This window comes from Cetorhinus maximus, chromosome 12, assembly GCF_964194155.1.
Source record: "Cetorhinus maximus chromosome 12, sCetMax3.hap1.1, whole genome shotgun sequence".
Taxonomy (NCBI): domain Eukaryota; kingdom Metazoa; phylum Chordata; class Chondrichthyes; order Lamniformes; family Cetorhinidae; genus Cetorhinus; species Cetorhinus maximus.
In genome coordinates this window covers 70,098,507-70,118,687 of record NC_135890.1, presented here as the reverse complement: position 1 = coordinate 70,118,687, position 20,181 = coordinate 70,098,507, and the positions used below count along the sequence as shown (strand labels likewise).

General features: G+C 41.9%; 1 protein-coding gene across 1 annotated transcript in view; it reads left to right on the top strand.

Moving 5' to 3' along the window:
• eif4enif1 (eukaryotic translation initiation factor 4E nuclear import factor 1) overlaps positions 1-20,181 on the top strand; it is a 71,795-nt gene that overhangs the window by 10,767 nt on the left and 40,847 nt on the right. The window contains exons 5-8 of the mRNA XM_078553842.1: positions 2,563-2,852; positions 3,636-3,837; positions 14,762-14,931; positions 19,806-19,944. Coding sequence (XP_078409968.1) covers positions 2,563-2,852; positions 3,636-3,837; positions 14,762-14,931; positions 19,806-19,944 — 801 coding nt within the window. The remainder of the gene's footprint in view (positions 1-2,562; positions 2,853-3,635; positions 3,838-14,761; positions 14,932-19,805; positions 19,945-20,181) is intronic.

Below are 20,181 nucleotides of genomic sequence, written 5' to 3'. Positions count from 1 at the left end.
GGTGGAGAATTGGAGGGAATTTGCAGGACTGTGGGGAAAGGGTAGGAAAGTGGGACTGGCTCTTGCGCACATATCAATGGCTATCTCCTGTGCAAAAACTATTTTGTATTCTTTGTACCAACAATCCTTTGTGCAAATTATTTTCTAACTCCTCTCCTCACTTTTTGTTAACTTTAAATTTGCACCCTTCTCAGTAATTCCCTAACTGCCATCTTGCCATTTTCACCAACAAACTTCAATGTTTCTAAAAATGTTCAATTGTCTCAATTTCAAATGTTCGTGTTAACATTCCTAGTACCTTGGTTCAATCCTTATAACTTCAATCCCTGGTGCCATCAATGATTTTAAACAAAAACATAATTACCTGGAAAAACTCAGCAGGTCTGGCAGCATCGGTGGAGAAGAAAAGTGTTGACGTTTCGAGTCCAACATGACCCATCAACAGAACTGAAGTATAATTAGGAGAGGGGTGAAATATAAGCTGGTTTAAGGTGGGGGGCGGGGGGAGAGAGTAGTTGAGGGTGGGGTGGTTGTGGGGACAAGCAAGCAGTGATAGGAGCAGATAATCAAAAGATGTCACAGACAAAAGGATCAAAGAGGTGTTGAAGGTGGTGATATCTAAGAAAAGTGCTAATTAAGAATGGATGGCAGGATACTCAAGGTACAGCTCTAGTGGGGGTGGGGTGGAAAGACTAACAAGGTATTAGTTGTAGATTTAAAAATAATGGAAATAGGTGGGAAAAGAAGAATCTATATAAATTATTGAAAAAAAACAAAAGGGAGGGGGAAGAAACAGGGTGGGGATGGGGGGAGGGAGGGGGAGTTTAAGATCTAAAGTTGTTGAATTCAATATTCAGCCCGGAAGGCTGTAAAGTGCCTAGTTGGAAAATGAGGTGCTGTTCCTCCAGTTTGCGTTGGGCTTCACTGGAACAATGCAGCAAGCCAAGGACAGACATGTGGGCAAGAGAGCAGGGTGGAGTGTTAAAATGGCAAGCGACAGGGAGGTTTGGGTCTTTCTTGCGGACAGACCGCAGGTGTTCTGCAAAGCGGTCGCCAGTTTGCGTTTGGTCTCTCCAATGTAGAGGAGACCGCATTGGGAGCAACGAATGCAGTAGACTAAGTTAGGGGAAATGTAAGTGAAATGCTGCTTCACTTGAAAGGACTGTTTGGGCCCTTGGACGGTGAGGAGAGAGGAAGTGAAGGGGCAGGTGTTGCATCTTCTGCGTGGGCATGGGGAGGTGCCATAGGTGGGGGTTGAGGAGTAGGGGGTGATGGAGGAGTGGACCAGGGGTGGACCAAGGCGTGAGGGCGGATGCGCGGGAGATGGGCCGGACACGGTTGAGGGCCCTGTCAACGACCGTGGGTGGAAAACCTCGGTTAAGGAAGAAGGAGGACATGTCAGAGGAGCTGTTTTTGAAGGTAGTGTCATCAGAACAGATGCGATGGAGGCGAAGGAACTGAGAGAATGGGATGGAGTCCTTACAGGAAGCATTTCTTACATTTAATTCCTTACATTTTAATGTGACTTTTTCATGTCCTTTTTAATAATGGAATGCTCTGAACTGCAACTGGTACATTATTCTTGTACTTTATGTCCTTGATTCTAAAACCAAAACCTGGCTTTCAATGTCTTTAACTACCTGAACTTGCACTTTCGGGCACTTGATGCATTAGAACTCATGAGTGGCCTCCACTTCCTCGTCTTTCTCTTGCTTTTGCTCCCAAAATGTGTTTCCTTGCAGTCTTGTCTAACATTTCAATATCTAGTCTTAATCTTCTCTTACATTTATCTTTGCTTTGTTCTCATACTTCAGGTTTATGCTGCAAGTCCCATTGTCCTTAACGTTCCAAAAAAGGGCTACGTTGAAATGCACCGCTTTGAACTCCTAACTAAGCAACTATTTATCAGTGAACCAAATTTGCATACATGCTGCTAGAATCCCTTTTCTTTTGTCTGAATTTTCTTAAATCCATGAGAAGTTTGATCATTTTTTTGTAAGTCGCTTTTCCATCTCCTGCATTCCTTTTTTCCATTGAATTCAAATAAAATAAACAAAGCTTGCCTTTAACAAATTTCCAGATGTCATTGATTAACCCATGCTTTTCTTTTTACCTCAAGGGTTATAAAACTTGGCCTACAAAAGGCTGGTTTATCTTTTTGTCCTTCCTTGAACTGGCAAATGCTAGCTCATTCATTGAACATAAGTTCAGCAATTGAATCCTTGCTGAAGTTGACAGTTTAATTGTGTAGTGTGCTGTTACTAAACTAGAGAGACATAAAGTTCTCATTTGACCACTGGTCTGTTTCATGCTCCTGATTATCTTAGCTGCTGCCACACACATCAAATTGTGCACTGACGTTTTATTGTCTAGATGCATATATACAGTGGCCCATTTTTGATAGAGACATCAAAGGGTTGCTAGTGCTTGTGACAGTAGCTTATGTTGCACCTTAATGGGGAAACGAACAAAAATAATTTGATCTCCTTGTTGAGCAGGATATTTTCAAACCCATGGATCCTTATTATGAAAGTTTATTGATCAGTTCTGTCTTCTCTCCAGATCCGCGAGAGAGAATTAAGGAAGAAGATATTGATGTTGTGCTCAGTCCGCAACGTCGGAGCTTTGGTGGAGGCTGTCACGTGATTAATACTTCTAACTCCCGGAGATCTGGAAGCCCACTGGAAAATAAAGAAAATGAAAATATGCGTGGATTGGGGGGCCAGCGGAGAATTGGCAGTGGACGGATAATTACATCAAGGAACTTTGATCGAGATGGCCGAGACAAAGACTTGCGTGACAGAGATGTGCGAGAGGGAAGAGATCGAGATTACAAGGAAAAGCGCTTTCGGGTTAGATTTGTTCCCAGATTTCACTTGGTTTTTGAGTGCCATCTTCCAAATTATGACTGGAAAGATTAGCCATTGGCTTAAAAAAAATGGTGTAGATCCAAGTTCACTTACCAAACTGAAATTAATTTCTCTGGGTGTTATTGGAGGGAGAAATGGGACATGACCACTGGTCAGGATGAGATGGCTGTTAGAGAAGGATAGGACTAAATGACCATTGAGACTTCGACTGGAGGCTGATATGAAAGTTGATTACTTGACTATTTAAGAGGGCAACAAGAAAGTTCCTCTGTCTTTTTTAAAGCTACTTTTTGGGATTGCTGGTCTATTTTGAGCATCAAAGTAAGTTTGAACTATGAGTAGCAACATTGAAGTGGAAGCTAACAATTTTTGGTTTCCTCCTTGTTAACATCTAGTTAATTGACCAGAGTTTACTTAAAGTTGATTAGTTTTTTTGGTATTTAATTGCTACTTTCAGTCCTGTCTAATATTGAAGGGTAAGCAATGTGTCTTAATTACTTGCAGCCATTCCTATGCCCCCACTTGAGGGTGAAGTGCCTTCTGTTGCATTAAATTGCCTTCATTTGTGAAGAATGGTAACCCATTGAATTTTGGTCCTGAAGGTTTAAATTTATAAACTGAAATGTCCACATGTAACAATGGTAAACATGACATTGAAATACTCCTGAATTTTAAATATTCATTATTTAAGTGATTTGCTTTATCGCCCTCAATTCTGCCAAAGAAAATTAACTCCTCCTGACAAATATTTTCTTTCTTTTGTAGAGGGAGTATGGTGATGGTAAACGCATTTTTGGTGAGCGGAGGCGATGTGATTCGTACACTGAAGAAGAGCCAGAATGGTTCTCTGCTGGTCCCACTAGTCAGTCAGAAACAATCGAGCTGACTGGCTTTGATGATAAAGTACTATTGGAGGATCCAAGACGGCCAAAGCGATGGAGGAAGCGATCAGAAACTCTTAAAGAAGGCAAGTTAGTTGTTTATGGAGTAGTTAGGTTTGACCTAGAAGTTGGCGTGGAGTATACATGGAGTCTTGTTTAACATGGCTTTTCTTAAACATTCTTGATACTCGTGCAGTTATATAAGTTAGACACTTAACATGCCCTTGCTCAAATTCCTTCTACAAGGATAAGCATTTGCAAATTGGCTGGATAGCCACTGAGAATTTGGTCACCATCTCACTTTTCCGTCCCCAGAATCTTGGATTTCTACCTTAAGGGGCAGAAGGTACTGCTGCCTGTGGTGAGGCAGGGTGAGGTGAAGGATCCTTCTAAACATGATAAATAAGGTGGTCACCTGGAGTCGGGACAAGAAGTTGGGCAAGCAATATACAATAGGGAAATAGTTGTACGTGTAAATGTGGCTTCTCATGGGATCCATCTGACAACTTGATGGCCTGAAGTACTGTTAAGGAGGGAGCTCCAGGGTTTTGACCCAGTGACAGTGAAGGAACGGCAATATGGCTTCGAGGCAAACTTGCAGGTGGTGTGTTCCCATGCATCTGCTCTCTTGTCCTTCTGGGTGGTAGAGACAGCAGATTTGGAAGGTGCTGTTGAAGGAAACTTGGTGAGTTGTTGCTGCAGTGCATCTTGTTTATGGTGTACACTCCCTCAGTGGTGGAAAGTGAATGTTTGAGGGTGGTGGATAGGGGTGCAAATTAAGCAGGCTGCTTTGTCCTGGATAGTGTTGAGTTTTTTGCCTGGATGAGCACAGCTCCAACACAAGTGGAGGGCATTCCATCTCTCTGCTGATTTTTGTGCCTTGTAGATGGTGGACGGGTTTCAGGCACTGAGTTATGCACCGCAGGATTCAGAGCCTCTGACCTGCTCTTGGAGCTGCAGTACTTATATGGCTGGTCCAGTTCCATTGTCTGGTTAATGGTAACCCACCCCCACCCCCCAGAATTTTGATAATGGGTAATTCAGCGATGCTAATGCCATTGAATGTCAAGGAAAGAGGTTAGATTCTCGTTAGAGATTGTCATTGCCCAGTCCTTGTGTGGCATGAATGTTACTTGCCACTTATCAACCCAAGCCTCTGAGGAGTTGTGAACGGTGCTGAACATTGTGCAATCATCAGGGAACACTTCTGACCTTATGATGGAAGGAAGGTCATTGATGAAGCAGCTGAAGATGGTTGGGCCTAGGACACTAGTGTGAAGAACTCCTGCAGTAATGTCATGGAACTGAGATGATTGACCTCCAACAACCATCTTCCTTTGTGCTAGATATGATTCCAACCAGTGTAGAGTTTCTGCCCATGATTCCCATCGACTTCAGTTTTGCTAGGGTTCCTTGATGCCACACTCAGTTAAATGGTGTCGAGGGCAGCCACTTTTGCCTTGCCTCACTCCTTGAATTCAGCTCTTTTTTGTTCATCTTTGAACCAAGGCTCTGGTGAGGTCAGGAGTGGAGTGGCCCTGGTAGACCCAAACTGAAGATCAGCTTATTGCTAAGCAAGTGCTGATTGACTCCTTCCATTGCTTGAGTAGATTGGTGGGGTAGTAATTAGCTGGATTGGATTTGTCCTGACTTTTGTGTGCAGGACATACCTAGGCAATTTGCCACATTGCCAGGCAGATGCTAGTGTTGTAACTGTACTGCAACAGCCTGGCTACAGGTGCAGCTAGTTCTGGAGTGCTTGCCTTCAGTATTGCTGGAATGTTGTCAGGGCCCATATCCTCTGCAGTATCCAGTGCCTTCAACCACCCTTGATTTCATGTGGAGTGAATCCAATTGGTTGGCTGAAGACTGGCACCTGTGATGCTGGGGACCTTGGGAGGAGACAGATGGATCATCCATTCAGCACTTCTGGCTGAAGATGGCTACAAATATTCCAGCCTTGCCTGTTGCACTATGCTGGGCTCCCATCATTGAGGATGGGGATATTTTGTGGAGCAGCCAGTTAGGGCCTTCACTTTTTTAAAATTTATATCAGTGACTTAGTTGAAGGATCTGAATGTATGGTTTTTAATAGTGGGTTGTAAGGAGGACATGAGTCCGCAAAGAGATACAGACAAGTGAGTGGGCAAATAATTGGCAGATGGAGTATAATGTGGGAAAAATGTGAGCTTGTCCACTTGGCAGAAAGAATACAAAAGCAGTATATTTAGAGATTGCAGCACTTTCTCTGGATGTCTTGGTACGTGAATCACAAAGTTAGCATGCAGGTTCAGCAAGAGATATGAAGGCAAATGGAATTTTGTCATTTATTGCAAGAAAAATGGAATATATAAGTAGGGATGTTTTGCTACAGTTGTATGGGGTATTGGTGAGACCACGTCTGGAGTACTTAGAAGCTGTTCGGAGAAGGTTCACTTGTTTGCTGGGATGAAGGGATTGCCTTGTCATCAAAGGTTGGCCACCTTGTGCCTGTATCCATTGGAGTTTAGAATTGATCTTATTAAATCATAGAAGATCTTGAGGGGACTTGACAAGGTGGATGCTGTTGAGATGTTTCATTTGTGGGACAGATGAGAACTCGGGCACTTTTTTTTTAAAAGGGTCTTCTCATTTAGACTGCAGATGAGAAGTTTTCCTCAGTCTGTGGAATTCTCATTTGAGGGCAGTGGAGGCAGGGTCATTGAATATTTTAGGGTTGAATTAGATTTTAGGGTTGAATTAGATTTTTGATAAGGAAATCAAAGGGTATGAGGGTAGACAGTAAAGCAGAGGCCACAATAGGATCGGCCACTATCTTATCAAATGGCTGAGCAGGCTTGAGGAGCCGGATGGCCCACTTCTAATTCATATGTCAGTGTGTATGTTGTCCAGTTGATGGTTTAATTGTCTCCCCACCACTCATGACTGGGTGTAGCAGGACTGCAGAGTTTAGATCTGATCCATGGGTTGTGGATTGCTTAGCACTCTCTTCATCATGCTTATGCTGTTTGTCATGCAAGCACTTGTGTTGCAGCTTGACCAGGTTGGTACCTCCATATATTTAGGTCTATCTGGTGTTGCTCCTGGCATGCTCTCTTGCACTCCTCATTGAACCAGGGTTGGTCACCTGGCTTGATGGCAATGGAGTGGGGGATATGCCTGACCATGAGATTACAGATTGGGTGGTTGAATACAATTCTGGTACTGCCCATAATACCTCCATGGTTGCCCAGTTTTGAGTTGCTAGTCTTGTTCAAAATCTATCCCACTTTGCTAGTCCTGTTCAAAATCTATCCCACTTAACACGGTGGTAGTGCCACACAACACAATGGAGGGTACCCTCAATGTGAAGACGGAACTTTGTCTCCACAAGGACTTTGTGGTGGTTATTGCTACAAATACTGTCATGGGCAGTTGCACCTGCAACAGGTAGATGGTGAAGACGAGGTCAAATTGGTATTTCCATCGTACCCTCACCCCTGCCGCAGGTCCAGCCTAGCTTTTATGTCCTTTTGGACTTGGCCATTTCAGCCAGTTGTGCTACCGAGCCACTCTTGGTGACAGACATTGAGGTCCACCACCCAGATTACATTCTGTACCCTTGCCACCCTAGTACTTCTAGTAGTAGCACTTGGGGATGGCAAGGTTGCTTTTAAGTAGAAGCATGAGGGGAAATGAATCAGTTATGTTGATAGGAGCATAGGACATGTTCTTCTCATTGAATGGCAGAGCAGACTTAATGGGCCAAATGGCTGCCACTTTCTCCTATGTCTTATGGTATTATGGAAATATGAGGAAGCACAGGCCAATGAGCCCTTTGAGCCTTCTCTGTGTGGCTGACCATCTACCTTAAACACCATTTTCCTGCACTATCCCTATATCCACGACTCCTTAATCTAGATATCTATCTGTCTCGAACATACTCCTGAGCCTCCAGCCCTCTGGCAAAAAATTCCAAAGATTCACCACCTGAGTGAAGAAATTCCTCCTCCTCAGTCCTAGAAGGCCTGCCTCTTAGCCTGAGACTGTACCCTGGTTCTAGATCTTTTTCCCTCCTCCTCCTCCCCCCCACCCCCACAAAGCCAGGGGGAGCATCCTTATTGTATCTACACTGAGCCTTGTAAGTTTTACCTCAATGAGATCACTTCATTCTTCTCTATTTTAGAGAATATAGGAATATAGGCCCAGTCGTCTCAATCACACCTCATAAGACAATCCTGCCATTCCAGATCAGTCTGGTTAAGCTTTGTTGCACTCCCTGTATGATGGCATAATCTTCCTTGGGCAAGGAGGCCAAAACTACACACTATTCCAGGTGCAATGTCTGGGGTTAGTGTGGGAGGAGCCTCTTGAAGCATAAAGACTGGCATAATCCAGGTGGGACAAATGGTATGTTTTCCATACTGTAGACTTGGATCATCCTTGGGGCATAATTCATTCTGTGAAATTAGTTATACTTCATCTACTCCAATTGTACAACTCTGATTTAACTCTGGGGGAAATCTCGCCATGACCATGCTTTTGGTGCCTTTAAAATGCTTTAGTCAGTTGTGGTAGCACTGTTGCCTCTTGAGTCAGAAGATTCTGGGTTCAAGTTCCACTCTAGAACGTTAGCACAAAAATCAAGCTTGTACCCCAATGTGGTACTGAGGGAGTGCTGCACTCAGAGGTGTTGTCTTCTGGATGAGACACTTAAAATGAGGCCCTTTTTGACCCTTCAAATTGATGGTACAAGATTGCATGGCACTATTTCGAAGAAGAGGGAAGTTAACCTGGTGCATGGCTGATATTTTGCCCACAATCAACATTACAAAAACTGGTCATTATCACATTGCTGTTTGTGGGAGTTTACTGTGTATAAATTGGCTGCTGCACTGCTATGTCACAACAGTAACTACATTTTCAAAGTACTGCATTGGTGTAAAGTGCTAGGGGATGTCTTACAATAGGTACTATATAAATGCAAGCTTTTTTTAAGTGACTTTTTGGGAGGCAGTGAACAAATGTAACTAATTTGGGCAATGAAGATTGCAGTTGAAGAAATGAAGCCAGTTCAAGAGCAGTTTAACACCGGAAAGCCAGTGTTCCTATTATAAAATTATGGTGTTGAGCTCTGTCTTGTTAGGTCCAAAGCAAATGAGGGTTAGTGGATACCGCATATACATCTTTTCATGAAAAGATATACATAAATGCAAGCTTTACACCCACCTATGAAATTTAAGAATTGAAAGAGACTAAATGATTTTTTAAAAATTAAGTTGATATATTTGTTACCAAATTTGGTTTTGTACACATTGGATTGATGCCCAGGCAAGGGTAGAGAGGACATAAAACCCCAATGTATTCAGCTTTGCACTACAGAAATTCTAGATGGAAAGTGGAGGTTCTAATTATTTGCTAACTTAACATGGAGCATTGGCATTGAAGGGTTTTTACCACATGTAGGGGCAGGTATGGGATAAGTGAGTTTGCAGAGTCACCACTGAATTAATCCTTCATCTGATTCAGCTTTTTGTTTGGATCATCAATCCTATTCAAAGCTGATGATGAGACATCTGTCTGCTCGTTTGATTCCTTGATGGGGGTATGGCTGCACATGTTGCCAGTTTTGCTGTCTCAAGTGGCTATTACTAACATGTGAACTGTCTGTTTGACCACGAGAGATGAGCACAATATTTTCTGCACGTAAGCACTTCCCAGCGCAGATAGTAGACCAGTAATTGGGATCAAGCAGAATGGACAGCTTTTTCTCCTCTTAACCAGTGAAGTTCAAATTGGACAAAAGCAAAATACTGCAGATGCTGGCAAAATCTTCCAACATTGTTTTTATTGCAATGCTCAGTGGGTCTGGCAACATCTGTGGAGAGGGCAAAACAGAGTTGATGTTTCAAGTCTATGACTTTTCATCTAAGTGGAATTTCAGCCTAGGTCTAAGCAAACCTGTTGAGCTTTTAGGGAACTATGTTCACAAACACAATTGTTGGAGCACAGAAGGTGGCTATTCAGCCTGTTGTCTGTGTTGGCTCTTCATAGGAGCAACTTACCTAGTGCCTCCCTGTAGCCCTGCACATTCTTCCTTTACAAATAATAATCCAGTTCCCTCAAATGACTTGACTGAATCTGCCTCCACCACTCACAACTCTCTGAAATTTTTTCCTCCTGATGTCGCTATTGGTTCTTAGTAAGATCTTGTCTTCAGTAGCAAGTTAAGAGTATATTGAGGCATTTTCTAATGGAAAAACTGCACTACCCTCCCTTGAACAATTTCACACATGAGATTAGTCTTCATTTTCAACAATCACTGCTATCTAATGCTGGTCAAAGAATGGTGTTCATATTGAATGGAATTGTGATGCCGTTATCTAATGAGTAGAATTAACACAGTAATTCACTTCTGGGATTAAAAAGCCTTTACTTGTTTTGCATCTTTCCAATGCTTTGCACTTCCCAAAGTGCTTCTGAAGCATCATTGTGGGCAAACATGGTAGCCAACTTGAACACTGAAAGGTCCCATAAACAGCAATGTGTTACAGACGGCAAGAGAAATAAACAAACTCTTGTACCCTTTCCCTTGCTGTCTGTAATGGTGTTTTGGGGAGGGAGATATATTTTGTTCTTAGCCCCTGTGTGTGTGGTCAATTTTAGAAATAACAGCAGCAAGCTTTCTTGGGTATAAATAGAGAAGGTCATTTTTTCACCTATTCAATCCAGCTATGTCAATTGCCCCCATACAAAGATAGTCAAAGAAAATAGTATACTTTTAGAAGTTGTAAACCAAAAAGTTCATCGTTTTTGAGTTTGTGGTTGAGCAATCACTGCAAGCCCAAGAAAGGAGCATCTTTCCACTCTAGAATTATAGTTCAAATGGACTCATAGCTGCAGTCAGATACATGCAAACATGTGGAATAAGAGCAGTAGTGGGCTGTTCAGCCCCTTGAGCTTGCTCCACCATTCAATAAGGTCATGACTGATCGGCTTGTTTTGAATTTCACGTTCCCATCTACCCCATAACCTTTTGGTTCGCTTGCCTAACAAGACTCTAGCTATCTCTGGCTTGCAAATCTTCCATGACCCTGCCTCCACCACCTTTGGAGGCAGAGTTCCCAAGTCTCATAACTCTCTCAATTTTTTAATCTCTGTCCTAAAAGGGCAGCCCTAATTTCAAAATAGTGCCTCCTAGTTCTGGACTCGCCCACCAGAGGAAACATCCTTTCCACATCTGCCTTGTCAAGGTCGTTCAGGATCTTGTATACTTCAATCAAATCACCCCTCACTCTTCTCAATTCTAGTGGAAACAAGCCCAGTCTGTTCAACCTTTCCTCATAAGACAACCCAGTCATTCCAGGTATCAATCTCGTAAACCCCCTGAACTGCCTCCAATGCATTTACATCCTTCCTTTTAAATGAGACCAAATCTGCACACACTGTTCAAGATGTGGTCTCACCAATGCCCTGTATAACTGAAGCATAGCACCCTTACTTTTATGTTTGGTTCCTCTTGTAATAAAGGATAGCATTCCATTAGCCTTTAACTTGATGTACCTGCATATTAACTTTTTGTGACTCATGCACTAGAACACCTCGATCCTCCTGTGTCTTGGAATTCTGCAGTCATTCTCGGTTTAAATAATATTCTGCTTTTTTTATTCTTCCTGCCAAAGTGAGCAGCATCACATTTTCCCACATTTTGCTCTCTGCCAGATTTTTGCCCACTCACACTTAGCTTATCTGTCTGCAACCTCCTTATGTCCTCTTCACAAAATACTTTCTACCTATCTGTGTCATCTACAAATTTAGCTACCATGCCTTCACTCTCTTTATCTAAGTCCAGATATAAATTGTGAAATGTTGAGGCCCCAGCACAGACCCCTGTAGGATTCCACTGGTTGCATCCTGCCAATCAGGAAAAGACTAGTTTATGCATACTGTTTTCTGCCTGCCAGCCAATCTTCTATTCATGCTAATATGTTACCCACTACACCGTGAGCTTTTATTTTCTGCAATAACCTTTTGATGTGGTGCCTTAACCAATGCCTCCTGGAAATCCCAAGTACAGCTTGTCTGCAGACTCCCCTTTATCCAGCTCATGTTAATCCTTCAAAGAACTCCAATAAATTGGTTAGACATGATTTCCCTTTCATGAAACCGTGCTGACTCTTCCCTATTGCCTTGAGCTATTCTAAGTACCCAGCTATAACCTCCTTAATGATCGATTCTAATAACTTCCCCACGACCGACTTCAAGCTAACTGGCCTGTAGTTTCCTGTTTTCTGCCTCCCTCCCTTCTTGAATAGAGGGGTTATATTTGCTGCTACTCCAATCTGATGGAACCATTCCAGAATCTAAGAAATTTTGGAAAATTAACACCAACGCATCTACTATCTTAGCCACCTATTTTAAGACCCTAGGATGAAGCTCATCCTGACCCAGAGACTTGGCCTATAGCTCCAGTTGACTCAGTACTGCTTCCCTAGTGATTGTAATTTCGCGAAGTTCCCCTCTTCCCCTCCACCTCCTGATTTGCAGGTATTGCTGGAATGTTTTTAGTATCCTCTATAATGAAGACAAGCAAAAGATTTGTTGATTTCACCTGCCATTTCTTTATCTACTGTTAACTCCCCACTCTAATCACCCTCTAGAGGACCAACACTCGGTTTACTTACTCTTCCTTTTTAAGTACCTGTAGAAACTCAGGCTTATTGCAGGATTCCCTCGATCAATGTTCAGCAGATCACAATGTTTGGGTGCTTGTGGCCTTTGTACCAGGAGATCCAATTTCTTTACAGATGGTCTTGGAGTTTTGGAATTGGGCTGGAAGGCTCTTCTAAGATTGTGTAGCCTCTAGGCTCTTAAAGGCAAAGATGCCACAATCTTTTGCTGCAGCTGTCTCCTTTGGCAGTCTGCAGAAAACACCAGTTTGAATGAAAAGGAGCAACGTAAAAACATGGCTGTCTCACCATGTGGCTGCCAACAGCTTCCTTCCAAATATGGTGTTGACTTTACTTTCATTAGGCACACCCTGGGCTACTGTTTCCAGCCATCTTCACCCTGCCTGAAGCACACAAGGGCTTGAGACCATTACTGGCTTTACTTTTTGAAAAGACCCATTCAAGCCGAAAATGCAGTTCTGGATGGCTTCAGGATATGGATATTGACATTTGAGTCTGAAATGGGTCCCACAGTCTTTGAGACAGACTTCCAGAAGAGGTGTGCTGCCTGGGCATGCCCCCCCCCCATTTTAATTAGGAACTTTTCGGGAAACTTCAGATTATCTAAAGTTGCTCAGGTCACCTGACCCTTAGCAACTATGTTAACAGTTCATCCATGTACATTTTAAATAAAAGTTCCATAAACTTCTATATGATCAGACTCCATGGTTATGACATGCCTTCACTTGACATGACATAACAACATAAATGAGCAGGTAATCTTATATGGTTTTGAAGTAAGTATTGGCCAGACAGAGAGAACCCCTATTTCACAAGGCCCAGGGTGATCAACTGTCCTTGGATTTTCTGGGACTGTCCCATTATTTGGCTTTAGTTCTGCATCCAAGGTCAGGCCTTCCCAGATACCATTTTTCCTGGATTTCTTCCATTGTGGCAGGCTTTCTGCCTGTGCATGTACCAGCTGTGGCAGGGTGGTGGTTTGTTTTGAAGGTGTCCAGGGATTGGAATTTGATCCAATATTAGACTCTGGGCTGTGGTGATTGTCTCATGCATGAGTCAAGGATTGACATCTGTACCTACCATCCCACCCCCTCATTCCTGTGGCTTTGCAGCACTGCGTGTGCACACACACACACACACACACACCCCCCCCCACCTCATCCACAATTGAGTGGAGCTGATCTGTGGCCATGCCCACCCATTATAATGCAGTTTAGAGCCATATTCAATAGCCAGCCAGGACAGTGAAGTATTTTCAAAGTTAGGAAGAATGAGGGGCAATATAAACAAAATAGTACATTTTACAGGGGTAAAGGAGTAGATGTAAAGCTGTACATGTGCAAATCATAAGACAGGACAGTTGAATCTTGAGACACACAAGTATGAAAGCAACAATATTGACAAATGTTTGATCAGATTTCTGCTGGAGTCTCTGGTCCAATTTTTGAAACCATACAGAATGATGTCAAGGCCTTGGAGGGCATAAAGGAGATTTACAAAATGGGGGTGTGGGCCTTTCGTTATGTGGCGACACGAGAAAGGTTTTGCTTCGGTAGATGAGATATTTTCTAGAGACAAAATGGTCTCTGAGAACATTGAAATTAGCAAAAGAATTCCCTTGCCTAGCAAGTTATGATCTGGAATGCACTGCTTGAAAGATGGTGGGAGTGGGCTCATAACTTTGATATTTAAAGGAGATATTTGCCTGGTTATGGGGTAACAATGGAGGAGTGGTACCCATTGGCAGCTCCTTCAAGGAGCTGGCACAGACACTGTCGGCTGAATGGCTTCCCTCTGTGCTGTATGATTCTATGCAAGGATCTGACCAGGTAGTTGGAAACGCACTCCAGCAGTGAAGGGTTGAGGATGAGACCCCATGTGAAGTTGAATTGAAGATATTTTAAAAACTGCATCTGAAAAATTGCTTTACAGTTCTGAGGTTAGAGTTGACTTCTAGGGTTAGTCATTAAGACAGAAACTGTCAATATTGAAGATTGGAAAGGAGGATGGGTTGAAGATTGCTAGACTGGGGAAGCTTAAGTGCAAGAGGAATGAACATTGAAGGTCATTTTCAAAATGGGCTCCAGTAACTCTAGCTTTTGTTGTTTTTCACTCTTACCCAAATCACTAATGAAGCAAGTGACAAAACTGGATCTGATTTGTTCATCCTGAAAGGTCAGGAGTGCTTTTTTTTTTTGCTTTGCTTCCACACCATTGGTGAAATGCAGCCTCAGGAATTGTCTTGCATCCTCCAGCATAACATGATTTTGTTCCAGTTCTGAGTTGGATTACCTAAAATATAATTGTAATCATGTTTAAAAGTTCATGATGATCTTTCTAGGTGTAGAATGCAATGGTGGTATTGGTCAAGAGGCAGATACATCCACAGTTCCTACAACAGAAGCTGACCAAGAAGTTCCTCAGGAAGCAGTTCTACCTGAATCAACACCAGGAGATTTTGACTTCAATGAGTTCTTTAACATGGAGAAGAGTGTACCTGGACTGGCATCGGTAAGAGGACACTTCTGGTGTTGAGGCAGAGGAATGCAATGATATTTTAATTCACCAGTAGCTAACCACTGGTTGGATAATGGATTCAAGGGAAAAATTATGACCCACACTCATTATACTGATGATACTCACTACCATCTTGCACATTGCCATCTTGAAATCATCCAATCACAGCAAATGCTGATGCACATTGGCATTTGAAAACTTTTTTCCCTTCCAATTCACTCCCTGATGGAATATTGATTTGAGTTTGCTGTATGCTGCAGCTGTTTAAATGATTACACAAGGTAAGGTAATATTGGATTCCAAAATATACAACCACAAAACACTCATTTAGATAGCATTTCAGGCTCTAATCCTCGAGGCATGCTTCATTTCATCCCTACCATCTTTCCCGTTGTCAGCACTTATTGCTGTTTTTTTTTTTTTTGCTTAGCCCCATGAATGTTCCAGCCTTGATTTGGAGGATTTATTTATCATTGCAATGTGTGGTATTCTGGGTGGATGGTCATGTATTCACTGTAATCACCATTCATGTCCCTTTTGGGGTAATGATTTTTGCAAAGTATCTTTATAAATGTCAATTGGACTTGTCTAAAAGGTCTACAGGACCTCCTAAAAGTATTTAGATGACCCTCTTGTTGGATGTAGGTACAGGTGACTATATTGGACAGTAAAAATACATTTAAGTACACTGGTGCATTTAAGGTGGCGGCTGTTCACAGCATGCAACATTTTAACCTATGCTGCTATTTGTAATGAGTACTGGAGCTATTTGTAAAGTTCCAAGGACTATAAATGCCTCTTTGAAATTCATCCTAGCTGGTTTGGTAATTCGGTACTCTATCCCTTTCTGTGAACTGGCTAATATTTGGAGTTTTTAAGTTTTAAAATCTACAGGAACATTGGTAATTTGCCATAAATACATGCTTTTGAGTTGCTGGCTATAAGACACTTGAAGTAAATGGTCTTTTACAAATATCAGCTTAATTGAAACACTTGGTGCAATTATGTAATAAACATTTAACTTTTTTGCTTGACCTGTTGCAACTAATGGGCTAATGGGTGACTTGACTCCCTTGGGGTTTTGGGGGTTTGGATGGGGTGGGGGGATGGTGGGTGACGGTGAGGTTGGGTCACAGACCATGTGGCTGCTGTTAGTACTGATCTGGCTGAAGGAGGTGTTAGGTGGAGAGATGAAAAAGGGATGGGCCTGGTCCTGGCCATTATTATTATTTTTTCTTAATACTTCCTCTTGGAAAAGTAGCGAAAAGAGAGAATGAGCTGTGGACTTGGATTCAGCATTACTATAGGATTGATTGGGCTTTCTTTTGCCTTAGTCATCTAAGCATGTTTTATGATATTGAATTAACTAACTGCTCCTTTCTCTCCTCAGTACCCCAATTGCTTAAACTGTGTATAGTTAGTATTCATACAACTTGTTTATTTACTCGTTGCTTGCCCTACTGAAATGTCTCACTTCTGAGCATGGGAATGTTATGAATAGAGAGTGGAAATTCAGATTTTAAAGGCAGGTTGTAATAGAGATTTAGGAAACTAAATCCAGAGGGCACAGCTGTCCCCAATGGTGGGGTGGGGGTGGGACAGGGAATGGAATGAATTATAAATGCTAGGATTTTTTTTAATACCTGTTTGCTGGGGTTGCTGTGCCTTGTTGCTTTGCAAGGGCCTATATTTGCTCCTCAGTGGAAAGGACATCAATAAGTTGGGTGAGCTGATGTGATGGCTTGTAAGCCAGCTAGAAGCTGCACTCAATATAATTGTGTTGTTTGCAGCTTTAAAAATTTGAGCTATTTGAGCCATGAGTGAGCAATGTGTTGGTTGGTTCAAATTCAGTAACTGAGGCTTTAGTAAGCTCAGCTGGAACACTGGCAAAACTGTGCAGTGAGTCCAGCCACTTGCTGAGGACTGAAGGAAGAAAACAGATCATCCCATCGCTCCTGAAGTAGTTGGTCACCCAGGATGTTGGCTAGGCAGGGGAAAAAGCAATTGGGGCGAAGAATGTAGTTTGGGGCACAACATTTGTTGAGATAAAGGCAAGATACTGCAGATGCTGGAAATCTGAAACAAAAAAATGCTGGAAAAACTCTGCAGGTCTGACGGCATCTGTGGAGAGAAAGACACAGTTAACGTTTAGAGTCTGTATGACTCTTTGCTGAGATGTTGGGGCAGGTAGAAGTGGAACTTTATGAAGGCTGACTAGAGTGGTCAGTTGGTGTTCCAAGATGGAGTGATAGCAAGCTCATGATAATGATCATTATGCTTTTGGTTGCATAGATGAATGGAAGGCTCCATCAAGGATCTCAAATGGAAGACCTGTAATCGGGGGACAGTTGGAGGAAATAGCACTTGTGATTCGGGGGTGGAAATAAAGCCCAGGGTGTGGCTGACTGCTGAGCATGAGATCTCGAAGTATTACTTGGGTAGTCAGGAACTCCAAGTGGGTGCGTGAGCAGCTGTTCGGATTTATGGAAGGGATAGGTTTGAGGGATAAAGTTGCTAGATGCAAGATGTTGACCCACCTAACATTGTGAAAGTACCTTAGGATCTATTGCATTTATTTTGCACTTTTTTTTTTACAGTAAGTTCTTGAATTAGAGGGATGGATAGAGCAGTAAGTGAAGGTAACCAAGCTGCTTTGGTAAAATACATAAATTAATTGAATTTACTGTGGGTTGGCATGGAGTACACCGGCAATGAAGAAGGTTTGCATTGCTTTAAAAATGATGCATTGAATTGTACAGTGACTTTAGCTGATTTAAACACCAAGATAGTTTTAACTTACTGTGAGGCTTGTATAAACATGTCTCTGGCAAGTCTCAAAGTTGTATGCACTAACAATGTGGGACAAGGACAGATTTTTTTAAATAAACTTGTTACTGGTATTATGGAAATTGCTGCAAAAGCAATAATTATTTTGAATGAAAACAAAATGCTGGAAAAACTCAGGTCTGACAGCATCTGTGGAGAGAAAAAGTTAATGTTTGAGTCCATATGACTGAAGTAGGGTCATAGGGACTAGAAATGTTAATTGTTACTCTCTCCTCAGATACTGTCAGACCTCCTGAGCTTTTCCAGCATTTTCTGTTTGTATTTTGCATTTCCAATGTCTGCAGTATTTTGTTTTTATTTTGGTTATTTTGAAAGGCTTTGAATCAAACATGTAATATGGAATTAGTTTATAGACGAGCGTAAGTAGGGACTGGGATTCTTCCCTGAACAACAATGGTGAACTAGTTGGAATTGTAAAACAATCCAACAGCTTTCAAGGTCTTTCTGCACTCAGCCATGGTCAGATTATGATGAGCTTTAACCACTGCAGTGCTGTGCACTACACCTATAAGTGCTTTCTGTTGAAGTTATGATCTGATTCTTTCTTCCAACTTTGTCTGTGTGTGTGTATATACCGAAAGCATTAACACATCGCACATTTACAGCAGCTTAAGTTGAAAGAAAAATGTTCAAACTGTAGGTCATGTTCAATAGAAACAGTTAAAAGCCGTGACCCTTGAACTGTCTAAAGGTCTCTGACATCAATGAACCTTCCAAGGTACAGACTGTAAAGGAACCTAGCATCTTGGCTTAGTTCTTTTGCATGGCAAAAATCAGAAAGCCAGAGATACTTCAGATCAACCCATAAATCTTTATGAATTTGACAAAATAACATGCCTTTCAAGGGTATGAGTCTTGATGTAAATGCTTCTAATGTACATTTCAAATATCCAACTTATTTCTCTGGAACATTGAATGTGTATAAGTTTTCAATTTATGTTGAAATGGTGCCATAAGTAAAGCGAGCAATTGAAAGGCAAATGGTATGTTGGCCTATTTTGAAGGGGATTGAAGGGGAAGTCTGGACCAATAGTTATGGGGCTTTGGCGAGACCACAAGTGGACGCTGCTGTTTTGGTCTCTGTATTTAGGGAAGGATATACCTGCATTGGAGGCAATATAGCAAAGGTTCATTAATTGGTCCCTGGAATGAGGTTTGGCTTATGATAGAATGAGTACATTTGGTCTCTTTACTCTGGAAGTTAAGAAGGATGAGAGGTAATCTCATTGAAACATTCAAGATTCTGAAGGGACTTGACAGGGTAGATGCTGCCAAGTTGTTTCCCTTGGCTTGGGAATCTAGAACCAGGGAGTGCTGTCTTTGGATAAGGGGCTTATCATTTAGGACTGATATGAGAGATTTCTTCACAAGTTGTGAATCTTTGGAGTTCTCTACTCCAGAGAGTTGTGGATGCTTAATCATTGAATATATTCAAGTCTCTGAGACACAATTCAAAGACCAAAAATGTATGTGGAGTGGGTAGAAAAGCGGAGTTGAGGCAGAAGATCAGCTGTGATCATATTGAATGGTGGAACAGACTCTGGTTGTATAGTCTACTCCTGCTTATGTTCATGTACTACTACATCCAGTATTATTTGACAAAGGGCTAGCAAAGGACTAACTTTGAAATCTTAACTTTGAATATTTAGATGCTGCCGACTGATTTGGTGTACTAGCACTCTTGAATACCAAATTAATGACATTTTAAGGATGCCAATATAAGCTCAATTGAATGTATTATTATGCCCATCACTAACTATGAATAGATGTGTAACTAAAATTAAATGGTTGATTTTTTTGGGAGGGGGTGATGTCTGTTGCACTAATTGAGCAGCCAGCCAACGATCTGGAGATGCAGTCAGCTGTCCCATCTGTCGTGTTGGGAAATGGAGTTCAAACTCATCTTCCAAAATTAGCGCCAAGTTGCTGTATGATGACGTAAGTTCAAAGCTCTTCTATGTAGTTTGCTCATTGAATTTGGCTTGATTATGACAATATTTTCTTTTTGGTTTTTTGATTAGATGATAGAAGAGGTGCTGGGTGAAGGATCAGTGTCATCCAGCCGGTTCAGCCAGTGGTTCTCAAGTAATTTGAGTAGACCAGGTAGTCGATCCAGTAGCTTGCGATCTACCCCACATGAAGAACTTGAAAGACTTGCTGGTAAGAGATTTTTCCAATGCAAGGAAGTACGTGGCTTAACTTTACAGGCTTTCATTGGCTTAATCCAAGCTCTGATGTGTTCTTGGATCTTTGTAACTAGCTATGTAATAGAAATCCAAACAAATCAAATTAGGCAGGTTTTAAAGAGAACTAATTCTTTTCTAATCAACAGTTGTAAATAAAACTTGCAGTTAAATAAGGCATTAAATGCTAATAAATTGAACTTGCAGCACTGAT